This window comes from Lepidochelys olivacea (genome assembly GCF_965140295.1).
Source record: "Lepidochelys olivacea isolate rLepOli2 genome assembly, chromosome: 5".
NCBI lineage: Eukaryota > Metazoa > Chordata > Testudines > Cheloniidae > Lepidochelys > Lepidochelys olivacea.
Window position 1 is genome coordinate 25,515,642 of NC_140415.1, and position 22,162 is coordinate 25,537,803.

General features: G+C 41.4%; 1 protein-coding gene across 1 annotated transcript in view; it reads left to right on the forward strand.

Moving 5' to 3' along the window:
* Positions 1–22,162, forward strand: part of SPEF2 (sperm flagellar 2) — a 111,945-nt gene that overhangs the window by 40,397 nt on the left and 49,386 nt on the right. The window contains exons 12-24 of the mRNA XM_084628061.1: positions 413–543; positions 6,691–6,772; positions 7,748–7,821; positions 8,864–8,967; positions 9,514–9,770; positions 12,972–13,080; positions 13,807–13,964; positions 14,747–14,905; positions 15,402–15,467; positions 17,983–18,122; positions 19,306–19,433; positions 19,543–19,681; positions 21,642–21,779. Of these exons, the coding sequence (XP_084484187.1) occupies positions 413–543; positions 6,691–6,772; positions 7,748–7,821; positions 8,864–8,967; positions 9,514–9,770; positions 12,972–13,080; positions 13,807–13,964; positions 14,747–14,905; positions 15,402–15,467; positions 17,983–18,122; positions 19,306–19,433; positions 19,543–19,681; positions 21,642–21,779 (1,685 nt within the window). The remainder of the gene's footprint in view (positions 1–412; positions 544–6,690; positions 6,773–7,747; positions 7,822–8,863; positions 8,968–9,513; positions 9,771–12,971; positions 13,081–13,806; positions 13,965–14,746; positions 14,906–15,401; positions 15,468–17,982; positions 18,123–19,305; positions 19,434–19,542; positions 19,682–21,641; positions 21,780–22,162) is intronic.

The following is a 22,162-nucleotide window of genomic DNA, read 5'->3' on the forward strand; positions in this document are numbered from 1 at the left end:
TGCCTCAGATGCATCAGAACTTGCAAGGTCTGGCTCCGTGTAATTTATTCTCCATCTTCCCAAGTAAAATGAAAAGTTTCTGAATATAAAAGTTTAATGTTAATTCATTGTACCTAATAATTTTACTGCTTCAGAATTTATTAAGTGAAGAACTGGTGAGAAATGTTTTCACAGAACTTTTCTGTAGATGGTTATAAAATGGCAAACAGACTAATTGCAGTTACCAATGTACATTGTACAGGCTGTAGTGTCGTGTCAGTGGGAACAAACTCCAATAAAAACCCAAACCAAAAGAAATGTGCATTGCATTTAATAGAGCTGCCTTGTTAGAATTAATTTAATTGCATTTAATAATCTCTTTACATTCTTTCCAAAATGTAAACCTATCACAATAATGTTTTCTGTCTATTAGCTTGCAACATTCAGGTATTGTCTATTGATACTCTGGTCCAGGACACCATCAAAGCTTTCCATGAGAGTGAAATGAAAAGTGAAAGCAGCTTGATTCTACGAGAAGCAGAGGGTTCTGGGAAACAAAATGAAGTAAGTGCAAGTTTCATTTTGGTTTTAACTGTTATAAGGAACAGTGGAGCAGGTTAGGGGGAAAGTATATTGGTCATGTTCCTTCCTCTTCTTTGAGATGAGTCAGGTATAGAAGACTTGCACTGGTCTTAATTCTGACATTTCCTAACTTTTGAGGGGTTGGCTTTGACACCTTAATAGTGCTTTTTTAGCGTTCTTTTTATCATCACAAGACTCCTTGTCCCAGTCTACTCCTTTTATTTCCCCATGTCCAGCTTTATCCCCTCTATATTCAAAGCAGACTCCTTCCTGCTCCCTTTCTGCCTGGGTACCAGAAGGGGGGTCATTAAGAGCACAGGAGAGACAGCCTCCTTGCTGTCAGTTCCAGGCCCCAGCCCTACTACCCTGACCCAGAGCAGCAGTTACAGGGAAAGTACCTCTGTAGCTTGTAGCATGCTCCGTTGTTCTGTGGGGATGGCACATGCACAGTCTGGTCAGCACTGGGATTTTGAGAGGCTCAAGCATGCTCAGAGAGGAGGGAGCATTCTGAGGTTTTAACGGTTAAGCTCTAGCAAGTCTCTACTGAGCGCATGTAAACAGGTAATTTTTCAAAGTCTTATAATTTGGCTAAATTTAGGTGGATTGTCATGGGGATGGAAAAAGGTCCATCCCAGACACAAAGGGCACCTCTCTTCTAGATTTCAAGTGCCTGCTCCAAAGCATGAGGATGCCAGACCATTTCAAAGAAAAGATTACCATAATTTTTTAATGTGGGCAACACAACATATTTTTCCTTAACCTCAGTCTTGGAAACATCTGGACCCTTTCGTCTGAAATTTTCCCAAATATACCAAGCATAGAAAATTTCAGCCCAAATAGTTAAAGTTTCGAAAAGGTATAAGAAACTGAAAAAAGACTGATAATGAGGAGTGTTGGGCAACCTTAGTAATAGATGGTGACACCAGTCCTGCCGATAAGAAAGTCTTGCTAGTCCACATGGTGTGGAGCTGCCTAGTAATAATCCCACATTAGGATGCTCTGTTAAGTAGGAGGAACCTTACACTGAATACAGGCATGGAAAGGAGTACAGACCTGATTGTCCTTTATTATATTAAGTATTAGGGGGTAGCCATGTTAGTCTGTATCCACAAAAACAACAAGGAGTCCGGTGGCACCTTAAAGACTAACAGATATATTTGGCATAAGGTTTCATGGGTTTTTTACCCATGAAAGTTTATGCCCAAATATATCTGTTAGTCTTTAAGGTGCCACCGGACTCCTTGTTGTCCTTATTATATTAATGCTCTAAAATCTTGAGTCACTGGAGAAAGAGATTATTTTTAAGAACTATGGTGACAGAAAAATAACTTAGCCTCGTACTGGAAGAGTAAATCAGCCTCATCTATAGAACTGTAGATTAATGTGGTGTTGCCATGCAAGAGTGCTTCCTTTGGATATGAGAAAATGCCAGAATACTCCCTTTGTGCAGTGTGACAAAATGATGATTTCAACCTCAACTGCAAACCATTCTTAGGGTATGTCTACACCACGAAATTAGGTCGAATTTATAGAAGTTGATTTTTAGAAAGCAGTTTTATACAGTTGTTTGTGTGTGTCCCCACTAAGCGCATTATGTCGGCGGAGTGCGTCCACAGTACCAAGGCTAACATCGACTGTCGGAGTGTTGCACTGTGGGTAGCTATCCCACAGTTCCCGCAGTCTCCGCCGCCCATTGGAATTCTGGGTTAAGCTCCCAATGCCTGATGGGGCAAAAACATTGTCGCGGGTGGTTTGTGTACATATCATCAGTTCCCCCTCTCTCTGTGAAAGCAACGGCAGACAATCGTTTCGCGCCTTTTTTCCATGCGGGTGCCATACTGCTTTCAGCAGATGGTTCAGTAGGACTGCTAACCGTCATCATCGAACCACCACTTCCGCTGCCACTCTGCTCTCCTCCTCCTGCTCTTGTCTAGATAGCGAATTTCTCCATGTTGTCTCTCATGGGCTCCCGCTTCCGCTGCAACTCTGCTCTCCTGCTGTCATGAATCCACCTCGCAGGTCGTCAGCCACCGCTTCCGCTCTCCTGAGGGTCTTGCAGGGCTGCTTCTGCTGCAACTTTGCTCGGCTGCTCTTGTCTCGCCATAACACGGCAAGTGTGCACCCCGCTCAGCTGTTGTGTCCTGGCTGCAGACGGTGCAGTAGGTCTGCAAACCATCATCATTGAACAACTGCTTCCGCTGCCACTCTGCTCTCCTGCAGACGCCATACCATGGCAAGCATGGAGCCCGCTCAGATCTCCGCGACAGTTATGAGCATTGTAAACACCTTGTGCATTATCATGCAGTATATGCAGAACCAGAACCTGCAAAAGCAGGTGAGGAGACGATGGCAGCATGGTGACAAGAGGGATGAGGACATGTACACAAACTTCTCTCAAAGCACGGGCCCCAGCAATTTGGCCATCCTGGTGACAATCAGGCAGGCTCATGCCGTGGAACACCGATTCTGGGCCCGTGAAACAAGCACAGACTGGCTGGACCGCATAGTGTTGCAGGTCTGAGATGATTCCCAGTGGCTGCAAAACTTTCGCATGTGTAAGGGCACTTTCATGGAACTTTGTGACTTGCTTTCCCCTGCCCTGAAGCACAAGATACCAAGATGAGAGCAGCCCTCACAGTTCACAAGTGAGTGGCGATAGCCCTGTGGAAGCTTGCAACTCCAGACAGCTACCGGTCAGTCGGTAATCAATTTGGAGTGGGCAAATCTACTGTGGGGGCTGCTGTGATCCAAGTAGCCAACGCAATCACTGAGCTGCTGCTATCAAGGGTAGTGACTCTAGGAAATGTGCAGGTCATAGTGGATGGCTTTGCCGCAATGGGATTCCCTAAATGTGGTGGGGTGATAGACGGAACGCATATCCCTATCTTGGGACCGGACCATCTTGGCAGCCAGTACATAAACCGAAAGGGGTACTTTTCAATGGTGCTGCAAGCACTGGTGGATCACAAAGGACGTTTCACCAACATCAATGTGGGATGGCCAGGAAAGGTACACGACGTTCGCATCTTCAGGAATTCTGGTTTGTATGAACAGCTGCAGGAAGGGACTTACTTTCCAGACCAGAAAATAACTGTTGGGGATGTTGAAATGCCTATAGTTCTCCTTGGGGATCCAGCCTACCCCTTAATGCCATGGCTCATGAAGCCATATGCAGGCACCCTGGACAGTAGTCAGGAGCTGTTCAACTACAGGCTGAGTAAGTGCAGAATGGTGGTAGAATGTGCATTTGGACGTTTTTAAAAGCGCGCTGGTGCAGTTTACTGAATTGGTTAGACCTCAGCAAAACCAATATTCCCACTGTTATTACTGCTTGCTGTGTGCGCCACAATATCTGTGAGAGTAAGGAGGAGACGTTTATGGTGCCCCCTTGGTGCACTCTACTTCATTGTAAGCCAACCGCCCTCCCCTCCCACCTTCAATCACCGTTTGCAGAGGCAATAAAGTCATTGTTGTTTCAAATTCATGCATTCTTTATTAATTTGTCACACAAATAGGGGGATAACTGTCAAGGTAGCCCAGGAGGGGTGGGCCAGAAGGGAGGCACTGGGTGATGGAGGGGAGGAGGGAAGGACAAGGCCACACTACACTTCAAAACTTATTGAATGCCATCCTTCTGTTGCTTGGGCAGTCCTCTAGGGTGGAGTGGTTGGGTGCTTGGAGGTCCCCTCCCTCCCCCGTGTTCTTGGGCGTCTGGGTGAGGAGGCTGTGGAACTTGGGAAGGAGGGCGGTTGATTACACAGGAGCTGCAGTGGCAGTCTGTGCCTTTCCTGCACCTCAACCATATTCTGGAGCATATCAGTTTGATCCTCCAGTAGCCTCAGCATTGCATCCTGCCTCCTTTCATCATGCTGCCGCCACCTCTCCTGTTGCTCCAGCCATCTGTCCGCGCTTTCATTTTGTGTTTTCCTGGATTCTGCCATTGTCTGCCTCCACGCATTCTGCTGGGCTCTTTCAGTTTGGGTGGACTGCGTGAGCTCAGAGAACATTTCATCGCAAGTGTGGTTTTTTTGCCTTCTTATCTGCGCTAGCCTATGGGACGGAGACGATAGGGGGAGCGTTGAAACATTTGCAGCTGTGGGAGGAAAAAAAGGAAGAGTAAAACTGAAAAAGACACATTTGGCCATTTAAAAGGAGGGGCTAATGTTTTTGGGTTAACATGCAGCACAAACCCAACTACACACTACACAAACCCCCCCTCCCCCCACACCCAATTCTCTAGGATGATCGCTTCACCCCCCCACCCCCCACCACGTGGCTAACAGTGGGGATGATTTCTTTTCAGCCACAGACAAACAGCCCAGCAGGAACGGCCACCTCTGAATATCCTCTGAATAAAATTCCCCTATTTCAACCAGATGACCGTGAACGATATCACTCTCTTGAGGATAACACAGAGAGGTAAAGAACGGATGTTGCTTGAATGCCAGCAAACACCGGGACCACATGCTGCCATGCTTTCTTATGGAATGATTCCAGACTACGTGCTACTGGCCTGCCATGGTAAAGTGTCCTACCAAGGAGGATGCAATAAGGCTGCCCTCCCCAGAAACCTTTTGCAAAGGCTTTTGGAGTCCCTCCAGGACAGCTTCATTGAGATGTCCCTGGAGGATTTCCACCCCATCCCCAGACATGTTAACAGACTTTTCCAGTAGCTGTACTGGCCGCGAATGCATCCCAAGTCTTCAGGGAAAAGTAATCATTAAACAAGCTTGCTTTTAAACCGTGTATTATATTTACAAAGGTACACTCACCAGAGGTGCCTTCTCTGCCTTCAAGATCCGGGAGCCCTGGTTGGGAGGGTACTGTCTCCAGGGTGATAAACCGTTCCTGGCTGTCGGGGAGAATGGTTTCTCCGCTTGCCTGGTGTGTGCTATCTTTAACCTCCCCCTCCCCATCATCTTCCTCATCCCCAAAATCCTCATCCCTGTTGTGTGAGACTCCCCTCTTGCAGGAGTCCAAGTACAGGGGAGGGGCAGTGGTAGGGGCACCCCCTAGAATTGCATGTAGCTCATCATAGAAGCGGCATGTCTGGGGCTCTGACCCCGAGCAGGCGTTTGCCTCTTGGGTTTTTTGGTAGGCTTGCCTAAGCTCCTTAAGTTTCACACAGCACTGCTGCTGGTCCCTGTGATAGCCTCTGTCCTTCATGCCCTTGGAGATTTTTTTCAGATATTTTGGGATTTTGTCTTTTGGAACGGAGTTCTGATAGCACGGATTCGTCTCCCCATACAGTGATCAGATCCAGTACCTCCCGTTCGGTCCATGCTGGAGCTCTTTCCTAATTCTGGGACTCCATGGTCACCTCTGCTGATGAGATCTGCACGGTCACCTGTCCTGATCAGCTTGCCACACTGGCCAAACAGGAAATGAAATTCAAAAGTTTGCGGGGCTTTTCCTGTCTACCTGGCCAGTGCATCCGAGTTGAGAGTGCTGTCCAGAGCGGTCACAATGGAGCACTGTGGGATAGCTCCCAGAGGCCAATACCGTCGAATTGTGTTCACACTAACCCAAATTTGACCCAGCGATGTTGATTTCAGCGCTAATCCCCTCATTGGAGAGGAGTACAGAAATCGATGTTAAGAGCCCATTAAGTTGACAAAAATGGCTTCGTTGTGTGGACGGGTGCAGGGTTAAATCTATCGAACACTGCTAAATTCGGCCTAAACGCGTAGTGTAGACCGGGGTTAGATTTATATAGGACCTGATCCTGCTCCCATTGAAGTCAGTGGCGCAGGACCAGGACCATAGTGAACAGAGGACATCTGAAGTGATCATTGCCTTCTAGCCTGCTCTGTTTACTTGAATTTGAGTAGTGTCATGAGTAAATAACAACCCTCTCTTTCCTGTCACTCCATCCCCAACTTTTCATTTGCTTTCAAGTTACCATCAATATCAAAATAATACTTGCACTCATCATTCCAGGCTGACATTAATAACTTTTTCTTACTGTTTTACTATAGATTATTCTGCTGTTATGCACCTGACAATCAGTTTATATATGTTTAAATAACTGAATATTCATTAAAATACATTTAAAATATCCAAAAACTATTCTTGCTTAATGTTATGAAAACTAAGAAATGTGGTTCGTGATTGTTTAATTTATAAAAGGTCCTGAAGAGGCCCCCTTCAACTTCAGCATCTAAGGTTTCTGAAACCGTGCCAAAGAGCGCATCACTTGATGGAACCAAAGGTAAAAATGTGTAGAGTTAATTAGATTTCTTTTAAATAATTTTGATGTCTGGATTTGAATGGCAAAAAAGAGGATTTCTCCATCCCCTGCTGATTTTTTGCTTATATGTTCTAGCAGGTGTTTGTTAGTGCCCACTACAGCTCATGCTTTGCAAAAGTTCCCATTATAACCCTTGTTTCCACATACTCATAGTTTTCCGAAACGTTCACCTCTGAGGTTGAAACTTTTTCAGCTTCCTTGTATTAGGATATGGAGGTTGAAAATAGTATTTTCCCTTGGTCAGAAAATGTTAACCTCTCTTTTTTGAATATGACTCCAGCAAAAACTGTTTGAAGTTTGAAACCTGAAATTTGTCATTGACATAGCCCCCAGACCTGTGAACACATACCTAACTTCATAGTCTTACAGAAATCAGTGAGTCTATTTGTGTGCATAAACTCAAGTACATGGAGAAGTGTTTACAGTACTAAGCCATATTCCTCACTGACTATTTGTGGCATCATATAGTGTGAGAAGGAGAAAAAAAACAAAATAGTTATTATTTTATATTTGGAGAGTGACAACAATATGTTGGGTGCTTTATAGAGAGGTATGAAGACAAGAATCCTGCCCTGAAAAACACACAGTCCTGAAAACTCTTTCTCCTGTGTGTAGTCCTTACTAATGCAAGTTGCCCTATTGAAGTTAGTTCTCAGGAGTAAAGTCTATTCATGTGAGTAAGAGTTTGATGGTTTGTCTCCAAAAAATAAACAAATAAATAGACTGAAAAGGAGAAATTATAGTAAAATAATTATGGATAATAAGCTCCTGGGGATAGTTTCTGTGCCTCCCCCTGTGTTCTGACTAGTGCAGAGAACACTGACAGCACTCACTAAATAAAAATATTATGTAATGATATTATGTATCCATAATAATAATTAATAATAAATGTTAATATAATAAAAGTAATATTTGCTGATGTTTTGTTATTGCTAGGTAATGGTCTTGGCAGAAAAGAATCTTCTCATCAAGAAATGAAGTCAAGTGAGAGTAAGGATGAAGTATCTAAAGTATGTAAACTGACTTTGACTTCCACCATGTATAGATATATGAAATGTTTGTTTATTAAACAAAGCTGGTTAATATTGAACTTTTCTCTTACTATTTTTAATTTATGGACCATGCCACAGGCTCATATTTCTATATAAAATATGAAAAGTGATAACTTTACTCAAAGTTACTACAAAAATTTGGATTTATTTTCTCTGTTGGCTTTGTTGTCATCTATGTCATCAGAATTATTCACAAATACCTCTTCATCACTGTTCCCTCTAAGCTGTGTGCATGCACACAGATCCTAAACCCCACGCACACAGTGAAACACTGCGTGCACAAAAATTTGCACAGAAGCACAATTTGCACAGAAGAAATTTTTTGTGCACATGGCCTGTCAAAAATTAGAGGGAACGTTGCTCTTCATCACATATTTTCCATGCTTTTAAATCTGCTTATTACCACATCCAGAGCATTCACAGAATTTGTTAATATATTGGTCCTACCAATATTAAAATGTTTATTCCTTAGGGCTAGATTATGTTAGACTTATACTAAGTAGTACCTTACTCAACAAGCAGGATGTGGGAATATCCTGAAGACCTATAGAGAGCATGACTCTGGTGACACCAACCAGATTAAATGTTGCTGTAAAAACCTCAGTCTTGATTATAATCTTATACTAGTGTAAATCAGGACTGGGCTCCATTGAAGTCAGTAGAGTTACATCAGTGTAAAACCAGAGTGAGATCCAAATCAGGCTTCTTAACTTTAAATTTCCTGATTTTTTAAATGTTTCAATTTTCAACCTTAACATTGTCTAACATTAATTTTTGCATGTAATGACCAAGATCCTAGGCCAGTTTACACCTGCTGAGGATCTTGCCGGAATTGAATATGTGCTTTAAATGTGCAGTGGAATGCATACACTTTAACATTTAGTGCACTGAACTTCCTGAACATGATATCAGTACTACATGATACATGATATTATTACTATTACTTCCTGAACATGATATTATTAGTACTACATATTCTTTTAACTGCTCTTTTCCACAGCTATCTGTTCGTGCCTGTCTTGGTGCAGCATCAGAGAAATTGTTGAAGAAAGGAAAAAATATTCCTGATGAATTGCTAGTTGACATCATGGTGGAGGCTATTAAGTATGAAATAGTGTAGTTTGCTTTCAAACATAATTATATGCTAAATAATTATATGTTTCTTAGGGCAGATACTGCCATTCTTGCTCATGGTGAATAATACCTGACTCCGTGAGTAGTTCCATTGAAATAGAGCAACTCATGGAATAGTTTTCACCTCCTCTGAACTAATAGGCAAGTTGGTCAAGGCATGCACCTCCCTCTAGAAATCTGCTATTTACTGCTGCTGTTCCACATGTTGGCAGATAACAGAAAATTGGCATCTTTTCTCATGGTATAAAGATCAGTCCCATAGTGTTTGTTCCAGAAAATTGCAGTCCTTTTGTTTTGTTTCGTTTTAGTCCTGTTTTCTGCCGTTTTCTGTTTGGAAAATCTTTTGATTTGCCGTGTTAATTTTAATGACATACATTGTTATTTTATAGAATTTTCATGATATTTTGTTCTACCTAATTTCAAATCACAGAATTATAGGAAAACTCTTTATTATAAATGTTAATACTAAGTTAAAGTAGTTTCTTTACATGTTTATAGTTCCTTGTTTATGTTTAGACGAACACCCCAGAAGAAGGGATGGATCATGGATGGATTTCCAATGACAATAAACCAGGCAAAACTACTTGAAAAAGCACTTACAGGGAGTGATCCGGCCAAAGGAGAAACAAAGGATGAGAAGTCTAAGAAGCCCTCCCTAGTTACAGACCCAGCAGCCCCAAAAGATCTACCTTTATCTCCACCTGCATTTGATTTTGCTCTGTTATTAGACATTTCAGACACCACAGTGCTGGAACGTGTGGCTGGCATGAAGGGTGAGTTATACTTCACTGCATATGTAAAGGGACTGTTGGCCCCTTACTAACATTCAGTGTGAGTGTTTTAGTTGCTAGCTCCCAGTACTAAAAAGATGGAAGGGTCAATGGGGAATCAGGACCCTGAGACTGACAGCCCCCAGGAACAATCGGGAGAGGCCAATGCTCCAGGTCAGCCTGAATGACAGGGCAGGCAGGCTAATCAGGGAGTCAGGAGGCCAGGGAGGTCCCGTCCTCCGTGTGAGCTAGAATTGCCTGGGTCAGACAGAGTGGGGCCGAGCTAAGGAGAAAGTAGGGGCCCAAGTTGAGCTGGGGAGCAGAGCTGTGCCAGATCCAGAGGGACCAGAAAAGCAGCCCAGAGAGAGCAGACCCTGTCCTGGGAGCAGAGCTGCAGCCCAGAGCTAGAGGCACAGCCCAGAGAGAGCAGACTTGCCTTGGGAGCAGAGCTGCAGCAACCAGAGCCAGAGGGGCCAGAAAAGCAGCCCACGAAGCAGGTCAGTGCTGGGAGCAGAGTCACAGAAGCAGCCTGCAGAGCAGACCTGTCCTGGGAGCAGAGCTGTAGCAACCAGAGCCAGAGGGGCCAAAGAAGCAGCCCAGGGAGCTGGAGGCAGAGCAGCAGCAGCAGCGCTGAGACAGAGTGGTGGAGCTGGGGCTGGAGCAGTCCAGAGCTGGGTGCGGTGAGCAGCTGGGGAGAGCGAGGGGGATCCTGGGCAGCGGGCCCAGCACAGGGAGACGCCTCAGCCAAGAGGCTCTGCAGGCCAGGCTTGGATCGTAACCCCGACAGGGCAGGGGCGACACTGGGAAGAAGGGTCCTATCACTTAATGCCTGAGAGTGTCTGGCCATCACCAGAGCAAGTGTCCAACCCACAGCATCCCTACAACACAGCCAGGGCCTGAGAAGAAGGCCTGGGACTTACAAGGAACAGACTGTGAACTGCCCTGACATTCCAGAGACACTGTTTGTGATGTTCTCTGCCACAGAGCAGGTTGATGTGTTTCCTTTAACCTTTCCCATTTTTCCTTATTCTTTTTAAAATTAATTGTTGATTAAATAACTTGCATTTGCTTTCAATTGTATGTAATGGTCAGTGGGTCAGAGAAGTGCCGAGTGCAGAGAGAGTACCCCAGAGTGGGGACACCCTAGCCCCTGTCCTAGGTGACCACAGCAGGGTTGGGGGTCGAGCCCCCAGGAATCCTGGGCCCAGCTTTGTTGGGGTTACGAGGACTCTGTCAGACAGGAGAGTGGAAGGAGAGTCCTCAAGGGCAGGGAGGCCACTGGGTAAAGGAAGTGGGAGCGAGGACTTAGATCCTTTCGCTAGCCCACTTCACCGGGGTAGTGCAGAAACCAGAAAAGTTCCCCACAATAGCGGGACTATTCCCCCGCTTACACATACATTTAAAAAAGCTTAGTGACACCCATATCATGATAAAATGGGAAATGCTAAGTAGTTATGACACCAAGAGAGCTAAAGTTATTAATGTACTGCTTGCTTGCCATATCTTTACAATACCAAGGATCACATTAGTTATGTGCCAGGAGTTTGTGGGCTGAATTTTAAAATCACATATAAACTTACATAATTTTTATCACAAATACCAGAAACTCTTAAAAATTTACTTTTATCTTCCCTGATGATGATGATGATGGATAGGAATTGTGTGTTGTTTAGATTCATCATCAGATTTTTTCTCTATGTGCAGTTATAAAAAGAGGGAAGCTATTGGCTGTATTTTAATATTTTGCAGGCTCCTTGTGGCCTCTGACTTCAGATTGTATACCCCTGCTATAGTGTATAGCTAAATATAAATGTCATACTAATCACACACTAGCTACAGAAGTTATCTCAAGATTTACCAGAATGTCTCACAATAACTTATATTCAATGGAGCAAAAAATCATTACTGACAAATTTCTCTAAATCTCACTAGATCTCATGTGGTTACTATGTATCATTAGTGCAGGTACTTTCAAACTATTGTAGATTTTTTCTTAGTTTTTGAGATCTGCCTGCAGCCAAAAAATGCTGAGTTTATTTGTTTAAATATGCATTATGTTGGCACCAGCTGATATGCAGTATCCCACATAATTTAATGAAGTGCTAAGTAGAAAAAATATATGATACGGCAAGTGCAGAAATATGACTAGTTTATTGTGAATGTACAGACAACATCGTTCTCTGAGGGCCGCATATTGCAATGACTGAAAACTAGGAGAGAAGCAAAAGGGAGAAGAGGGAAGGTGCACACCTGAGCAAGTGGCACCACTACCCCCCACACTGATCACTGCCTTCAGTATGTATGTTCATTTAATCCTGTGAGGATACAGGAATAAGTGTTTTTGACAAAATAGCCAAAGCACATTGTATTATAGAGTAGAGTCAAAGATAAAGAGGGCAACAAATGGCCACCCCCACACTCCACTCAGACCACATCCTCTTTGTCACCTTACACATGATGGCTATGGAGGGACATATTATCTTGACGAGAACGTATGTTGTCCAAACTGAAAGGAGAATGCCCCTTAAAGATCCAAAGAATGACATAGGGCTTGTCTTTACTGCCATAGTTACCTGAAGTTAGTATACTTGGGTTACTCCGCTCGGACTACCCTATCTCGAGTGAGATGGCCACACTGGGAAAGCACAGTGATTTGATTAGCGGCACTGAGTGATTGGATTAGCAATAGATGAGTTGCTGTTACATGAGCTGCTGCATCCCTGCTATGTTACTAGCTCAAACACCAGCATCACTTGAGCTTCAACCTATACCCTTTGACCAACTAGCTCAAACCCGCTAGCTCGAGCTTAAAGCACCACTTAACTCCATCTAGAGATTTTTATGTGTGAACAGAAGGTGGGTTAAAGGTAAAACTTGAGTTACAACTAGAGCTAACAATACAGTGAAGACAAGGCCTTAGAACTTTAGATTTGCAATTCTCAATTATTCAAAGGGATTGTGCTGCTAAAGCACTTTGAAAATTTGACAGTAAATGCCATACTCCCAGGAATCTAATGAGAATGTATTCCTAATAAAGTACTGTATATCCATCTCCTTTGTGTAGAATGTATGGAGCTACTTTTAAAAATGAAGGAGTGAAGTAGCCAGTCGGTGTTTTCATTTTGATAAACTTTTTAACAGGAACACAGAACAAGTCTATGTAGTAACTTGTTTCAATAGTCTCTGGTATTTTCTACTCAACAGATAAATCAGGGTCATCACAGATTCAACTGGAAGACAGTGATCAAGCTTCAGATGTTGAACTCAAAGAAAGAGAGAAGACCGATTTAGTCAGGGACCAGATACAACATAGGTTTGTTATATTTAGTACAGTAAGGCTCTACTTCAGCAGAGTACTGAAGCATGTCATTAACTTTAAGCACAGAGCAGTCAGGGTATACTTGACTTCTAATGACACCGTTAAAGTTAAGGATGTCCTTAAGAAATTTGCTGAAGTGGGGCCCAAGTACGTATCCTCATTTATTGGTATAGTATAAATGATTCCCCAAAATAATAATTCATATACTCTACTTTTCAAAGTCTTGAAAAGATTATTTTTCAAATTCATATCAAAACAGCTATTTACATATTTATATTATGTGATACATAAATGCATGTTGTGTCTCAGTTTGGCTTAGGGTATTTCCAAAATTGGGCTTTCTTTTATTGTTCTCTTTTATTTTTATATATACAAAAATAGTACTATACTTTCTTTTAAAATCATTTGCACTAAATATTTAATTTTGTTTAATGAGCAAATTTAAAGAGACAATAACCTGCATTTCTAAATATGTAATTAGTTTATATTAATATTTTAATAATTATTGATTTTTAATGATGATGTAACAGAAGATTAGTTTAACCTGTAGCCTTATCTACACTGGGAGTTCTGCATCCAGAATATCTTCATAATTGGCATTAGATTTAGATTAGACACCATGCTGTTAAATGTGTTTGTTGGGTTGGGAATAACATTTTATTTTTCACTATTTGTTTTAACGTTTTGATTTTAAAATTATACATTGATATGATTTCACAGAATTGCTGGCTTTCTAGACAACTGGCCAAAACTAGAGAAATGGTTTTCAGTACAGCAAAATATTCTAATGAAAGTTAATGGCGAGACAGAAAAGAACCTTCTGTGTAAAAGGATAAAGGAAATCATAATGGAGGAAATTGCTAAAAAACAGAACAGAAGTAAGTTTTTGAATTTATGTTTTTCATATGGAGACTTTAATATTAAAATATATGGTTGAGCCTTTATAATTCAGAAGGGAGCTTAAAAATATCTCACTGGCACTGAAAGGTGTAATGTTTTTGCAGGTTTGTGGAAAGGTGACACATTTTTCATTCTCACTGCACATTTTTTTATATAGACAAAAATATTTTCTAACCATCTACTTTATTGACAAAGATCCGTATTACAAACAAATGTTCCTCATTAGGTGAAATTTTGTTATTTTGCCCATGAAAAGCTATATTCAGTTGCAGAAATGGCAAAACTTTGCTTTGGATCAGACTCACAAAAATACCAAAGTTGGAATTTTGGTAATTGTTCGGCTGTAGTGTGTGTTGATATATTTATGGATTGTGTAAGCCTGGGCCAAATTCTGTTCCCAGACACACTAGTATAAATTTGGAATAACTTAATTGATATTACTCTAGTTTTACACTGGTATAACTGAGAGAAAAAATTGTCAAGTTATGTTGAATTTAAAAGGGCATATTTTCAGCAAGTCTCTATAAATATACAGCTTGTGCAAATGCAAATGGGTGCACCCATTTTAAATGTAGCTTTCTTTTAATGCTAATCCATTTAAATACATAAAACAAAAGTAAACACATATTTGTTGTTCGCACACATATTTTATAAGATATAATAGTGAATAGTCTTCAAGATTTATTGGTTCAAAATTAATAATATGATTACAGTACATCTTTTATCAGATTATATGTGTTTTATTGAAATTATGTTGAAGGAAAAGAACTGGAAAAAAAAGAAGCTGAGAAAAAGCAAGAAGTTCCTACCCCTTTGCCACAAGCTGAGACGCTAACAGTTCCAGCATATAAAAATAAGGAAACTGAATCTCCTTCTGAAGATAAGGAGCCTATGCCCGCAAAATCCAAATCACCCAAAGGTTTGTCAGCCATAGCAAACTTATTTATAAAGCTCTTTCTTAGCTGTTTGGAACAGATCCTGGGAAAATAATAAATACTTTCAGTGTATTTCCAAAAAGATTAACTAGAGCGTATTTCCTATTAAATAATTGTCCCAAACCTCTGAACAGCCTGTCTACCTTTTTCCAGTAATATGAGTCAGTTTCACATCTTCTCACAGATACTTTGAGAAGAGGTTCTAAAATGTTCAAAGGGAGCTGTCCAGCAGGTATAATTTAATTCCTTGAGATAACTGAGTATTAATTTCAGCCTTTCCTTCCTGTTTTTAACCTCAGAGCTAGTACCCTCACCATCTGAGACAGCACAATGTGTATACAGGAAAGACCCAAGTTCCATTATCAACATATTAGCATTAGAGAGAAATTGGTATATTTACACTTCAGAAATGCTGGTAACTCTGCATCTTAAAGGTGTCTCTGTTGTGTGTCTTTGTGGTTTTTTTAAAACTTTCCTTAGAGCCACCCAAAAAGTCAGAATCCTTTAAAGAGAAAAAGGAAAAGAAAGACGAAGTAAATAAACCAGGTGAAGTACACGTTTGCATGTTTGTTTTTTACTCTTTTGGTAATTAACATAAAGATGTATAGTTCTTACTTATCTTCCACTCCTCTCTTTAAAAATAGTGTTGATAACTGTTAATTAGGTTGTAAGGCACACTGAGATATGGACAATTTGGTGTAATATACCAACAAAGGGAGATTCAGCCACTTCATGATGAATTCTTATAAATGTCACACATGACAGATAATTGGATAAAATGTTTCCAAGGAACCACGTGGTTGGTTTTGTCTTCTACATTTATGTGCATGAGCTTTGGCACGAAAGCCTGGCCCCACTGAAGTCAATAGCAAAACTCCCATTGATTTGAGTGGAGCAAGGATTTCACACTTGGAGTCTGGAGGTGCTGCAGAGCACTCAGACCCCGTGGGGCAATAATCCTTTGGGTCAGTCAACAACAAGCAATTCAGGATTTGTGTTGATGAATTCCAAATGGAGTCCAGTCCTGTTCTCAGAGGCTAGAGGGATGATGAGAGCAAAGCAGGTGGTATGAGTGTAGGGATGTTAAGTGAGGGAGCACTAGGAGGAGCTTTAGGGCATTGACAGGGACATCACAATGTTTACTACAAAAAGAAAAGGAGTACTTGTGGCACCTTAGAGACTAACCAATTTATTTGAGCATAAGCTTTCGTGAGCTACAGCTCACTTCATCGGATGCATACCGTGGAAACTGCAGCAGACTTTATATATACACAGAGAATATGAAACAATACCTCCTCCCACCCCACTGTCCTGCTGGTAATAGCTTATCTAAAGTGATCATCAGGTGGGCCATTTCCAGCACAAATCCAGGTTTTCTCACCCTCCACCCCCACACACAAATTCACTCTCCTGCTGGTGATAGCCCATCCAAAGTGACAACTCTTTACACAATGTGCATGACAATCAAGTTGGGCTATTTCCTGCACAAATCTAGGTTTTCTCACACACCCCCCCCACCCCCATACACACACACAAACTCACTCTCCTGCTGGTAATAGCAGGAGAGTTTACTACAGATATCCTTTGAGTACTTTATTTGGTTATCAGCTTATCTGCTTTCTGTCATACTAAATCAGCACTTTCAGAAGCAGGTGTTCCTTTGGGGAATACTAGTTATGCTATTACTGGATGTACAGATTTTGTCACAGCAATGAGGCAGTGAACCAAGATATGTCTTCACTAAAAATTTAAACAAAAAGAATGGGACCATTGTGTAACATTTTTAAAGGAGCTTATTGTACACAACATGACCCATTCAATTCTCTACTAAGTACAGCCAATATTATTTTACCATACCTTATGTTCTTGTCTGACTGCTCTCAGAGCGAAATTATTTGGGTGGATCCCCCTCCTAAAGTAGTACAAAGATGGAGTGCAGGTGACAATTGCAAATCTTGCTGCACTTACAGTTCCTATGGTTTTCTTAAATAGTTTCCCACATTTTCCTGCAGGCCACTAGATTTTTCCCCCCCAACTCCCTGCTTGAATGATCTTTTCTGATCCCCCTCTTTAGTTTACTAACTTTATCTTCCTTTATCTGCCTTGGTTTTTTCCCCAGTTCTTGTACCGCTCACTTTCTGCTCCTTCCATACTTCTCAGTTTTCCCTCAGTGCCGGGGTTTGGGTCCAAATTCATCTGTTTCTTTCCCCTTCCCTATATATCTGATTTTTCCGTTTTTATTCCTCTTCTTCCCCCTCTGTATCTTGCCATACCATCGTCCTGCCCCTCCTGTTGCCCATTTCTCTCTCATTCCTCAACAATTTAAAAACACCTAGTCTTTAGAAAGTGATCCAGTAGTGAGAGTGATTGTAAGTACCCATTCTTTCCTTTTCCTTTTGCTAGAAGCCTTTCAGACTATGTGTGGTGTATCCCCACTTGCAGGGCTATGACCTATGATTTACTTTGTATTTTGCAGTACATGTAAAGTTAAAAGTAGAGTGTATATCAAATGAAGCACTCTGTGGGTAACCCTAATGCCCAGGGTTAATTGAATTTAAAAACAGCATTTTGCCATGAAATCATGGGGTAACCTCAAAGGATTATTGGTCCTAGAAATTATTTCAGTCTGACTCCAGCTCTTCCAAGCCCTGCTATATAAAAACTGTAAATATTTACAGTGTTCAAGATCCATCAAGCAGAAATTACATGGTGATACCTTGAAATCATGGTACCTATACTGTCAGTCATAATGGTAACAATACCATTTACTTTTTGTTAACGTGGTAAGTAACTTGTTTCATTATCTTTCTATTTCTTTCACAGCAGAGCTTTAGGAAACCTAACTTTTTTGGCAAGTCGAATAAAATAAAAGCTAAACTGGAAAATATCATTATATAAATGCAAAACTACTGACTTCAGCTACATATTGGTTGCGGAATGACACATTTGAACACCTGCAAAGTTTATTTGAAGGCAGCTAAGCAGCTTAGGTGTCTAGGTCCATGTATTTATTGTTATTTAAAATATATTTGAGGGTACTAATTGTGCATTTATATTTAAGGCTCCGTTCGAGGAAAATCACCAGGGAAAAAATCTTCACCAGCTACACCTGAAGATGTACCTCCTCCCACCCCTGTAGAACCACCGCCAATTAAACCAGGATCAGATGAATGGGTTTATATAGATGAGCCACTTCCCAAGGTGCAGCAGTTCAAGATTAGGAATCTTTTATATGACTATACTTTATTGAGTTCTAGATAACTTTTTGTCCATTACAAATGAATTCATTTTAAAACATATTTCTAATACATAAAGAATATCTGAGAGATGGTAGCATGAATTATAAATATAAATACCTAAAGAGATGTGATTTTAAAAATATGCTGCATCTCAGTGTACAGTATTGAAAATATCTGATAATTTGATAATGACATATATTAGAAATTTATGGATAATTCCTCAGAGTGACAATGCACATGGTTGACAAGATGGTAACACTTTAATATTATGAAAGGTGTATCCAGAGTAAATATTATATTTTGGCAGGGTATTTGTAATACATTATAACTAAGGCTAAGTTTTTGTCACAGATATTTTGAATAAAAGTCAGGGACAGGTCACAGGAAATAAACAGAAATTCATGGCAGCCCGTGTCCTGTCCCTGACTTTCACTAAAAATATCCCTGACAAAAGGGGTGGGTGGCTTCAGCACCCACTGCTGCTGGGGCTCCCAGGTCCCCCACTGATGTGGTGTGTGGGAACTCCAGGGTCTCCCTGCCCCTGGGGCTGGGCTGCAGTGGGGTCCCCTTGCCCTGGGCAGCTGGTAGCTGCAGGATCCCCTGGCCATGGCTGCAGCTGCGGCTGGGCAGCTGTGGGGAGTGCCCGCTGTGGCTGGCAGCTGAAGTGGGTCCATCGGCTGCCCGCCGTGGCTGAGCAGATGCGTGGGATCCCCCCGCCTTCCCGCTGCGACTGGGCAGTTGTTGCGCGGGGTCGCCTTGACCTGCCCTTCAAAGCTGGGCAGATGCAGGGGGGCCACCGGCCGTGGCTGGGCAACTGCTTGGGGTCTCCCGTTTGCTGTGGCTTGGCAGCTGCGGGGAGTCCCCCGCATCCCCTAGGGTGGCTAGACAGCTGCAGGTTGGGGGCTGTGAAGGCGGGGCTGGGTGGGAGCTCCAGCCCCAAGGCAGAAAATGTCACGGAGGTCAATGGAAGTCATGAATTCTGTGCCTCCGTGACATAATCGTAGCCTTAATTATAAATAAAATAAAGGAAATATATTGTTAACCTGATGTCCAAGATACCTCTTTCCTATACTTGCTGATTGTGTGTTTGGACAGGCTGCAGGAAGTATATAAAGTAAAGATTTGTGTGTTTTAATAATTAACAGGAAATACCTGAATTTTTAGTACCTTATTGGGAAATGGTAGAAAATACATATGAAAATACCATCAAAACTATACTTAGATGTTTAAGAGAAGAACAGTATTCTGTGATTCACTACTTAGCAGATACTAGGTGAGTAACAGTAGTTAATTGCATTAGAATTCTCATTTTATATTATTCCTCTAGCACACTATGTATGTTTTAGCGCTAAAACTCCTTTGTTTTGACTCACTGTTCACAGAAACCGTTTTAAGGATTATCTGAAGCGTCCAGACCATAAGCAGGAGTTTGTATCTCAGTGGCAATCTGATTATAACTCCATTGCTGATGATCTGTGGGAAGATGAGGAAACAAAAGCAGAATTACACCAAAGGGTTACTGTGAGTAAATGGCAAATGTTTCAATTTTTCTAGCTCTGGAGCTTTGTGCATCTTTGGGCATTTGAATTCACACAGGATTGATGTAATATGACTACTAATGTACTAATGCTACCTTGTCTAGTCAACTATTATATGAACACTTCTCACTCTCCACCACCACCAAACAGCATCAGTCACCAAACAGAGCCAGCTTTGGCACCATCCCTGCTGCTCAATGGCTGTGGCAGTGTGTGGCACTGGTCTCAGAGCCTAGGCCTCTGATCGAGTGTGTCCTCTCTTCCCCCCACTAAGCATGAGGAAGAAAGAGGAGGGAAGGGAAAAGCAGCCCCCGCATGCTGAAAGAAAAGGAGTAGGGGGGAGGAGAAAGAAAATTAGAAAGGGCATATGGAACACTTCCTCAGCCTTTTCCAGGTGAGCTCTCACCCTCTTCCCCCATCCTACAGCCCCAGAAAATGTCTCTGCCACTCCTGGCCCCATCAAAATTGCGGCCCAGCTAGTGAGGTGAATATCTGAAAAATGAAGAATTGATTACATGACTGGCAAAAAGAATTATTTCTAATATCAAAATGTCAAAATGTACTTTTTCCAGGATAATAGCATAAACCCAGTTAAAAACAATTTCAAGAAGCTAAAAAGAAATACAGGAGTTGGAATATCCCATATGTGATGCTCTATCTCAGTGGCAAAACCTAAGGTCACATGGAGAGAAGAATAGACTTTATGTGCAGAATTCCAGAAGATGGAAAAAATTGTGGCAGTTGCTACTAAAGAATCAGCTTCATTAAATAGAAATGGAATGCAAGTGTACATCTTAGAAGATCTGCATACAATGAAATAAAACTATTGTAATTTTTCATATTGCATGTTACTTTCGTAACGCCTCCTCTTGGCCAGAGTGATTATATTATTATCAGTAGGAAAATAATTTAAATTAATACCTACTACTAGTGGACTGAACTTAGCCACTTATATTTCCCCTTCCTTTGCTTTTTTTTTTTTTACATTGTCAGCCTGCAACTGATAAACTGGTAGGAGTGGTGAAAAATTTACCCTGAGTCAGACTTATTGCTGCATAGAGAATGTTGATACTCTGTGGTTGTGAAAGAGACAGTGGTAGTTGTTTTAATATACCATGGCAAAATCTTTTCAGCAGATCTTTTCAAAGCAGTTGGTATTCTGGTGAATCTTACTTGTATTAACTCTGTTACAGAGATGAGTTTATTACATTGCAAATAATTTCCCAACTGGTTTGCTGAAATGATTGATTAGATCTGGCCTGAAGTGCTTGGCATCATTTTGGAACAAGACGTTATAAATGCAGTGTCATTTTTCTGCAGTGCATTGCAATGAAATCCTAAAAGCCTAGGGAACTATCCTGGAGTTTAGTTATAGTGGGAATAAGACTTGGAATAAGCACTGTTTCTTTTTCTTTTCATTCTTTTCCTTTGTCAAAAATATGGGTCAGTATACCAGTACCTCTGTTCTCAATGTTGTTCTTTTTTGATGTGTTTACATAGAAGAAATATGGGAAATCGCCATTAGAGAAAGGACTGAGTGCCTTTTACGAACAAAGCATGATGGGTACCTTCTTTCAGGTTTAAAGCCCAGTGCAGGTGCATCTCAGCTTCAAAGACCTGTTTGCCATAAGTAGCTTTTGGCCTAACAAAATTATATTCTGGTTCCCAAAACTGTGAAGGTTACAGCCTCCACCACCACCAATTCTCACTCCAGTATTGGAGAAAAAACAGCACGTACTAGTTGTGCATTCATTGGTACCAATAATACTGGTTGTGTCTTCTTACTTCTCAGTCAGTCCATGCCCGTGGTGGGTCTCCAAGGCTACACTTTGTTGATTGCTTTTTGGCGAGGTTCTTTTGGATTGACTTTTATTATACGTAAATATATGAAAGATAGCCTAAGGTTTTACACATCCATTATTTGCAATAGTATTTGTATTTAGGACCTGAGGGACCGTCTCTGGGATATTTGTGAAAACAGAAGGGAAGAAGCAGAGCAAGAACGTAGTGATATCATGAATGATGGCTGGTTACCAGATCATATGGGAATCTTGATGAACCATTTCTTTTCACTTATGCAGGTATGGTAAATAGCTAAATCAGTATAGTCCTTATCCTGCAGTTGCCCAGGCAGACTCTTGGATTAATGTATTTATCTCAGTGGGACTTCACGTATGTGGTCCCTTAAGACTACATGGTCAAGACCAAATATCCCTTTAATTCAACCCTACTAAAGAAGGAAGCTGACTGAAGTGAGGAGTGAGAAAATATAAAAAAGAAGAATGCATGTGCACTCCTGGCATTGTATCACCTTCTGGGCAGAGAGGATCGAGAAAAATACCAGTATCATAGTCCTGTAAAAATAAATTTTTGGGCTATATTGCATAGTGTTGCTATTTGCATTCAGCTTACCAATCAAATCAGTTTAGTGAAATATCCTGATACTGGTTATCCTTTTCTATTT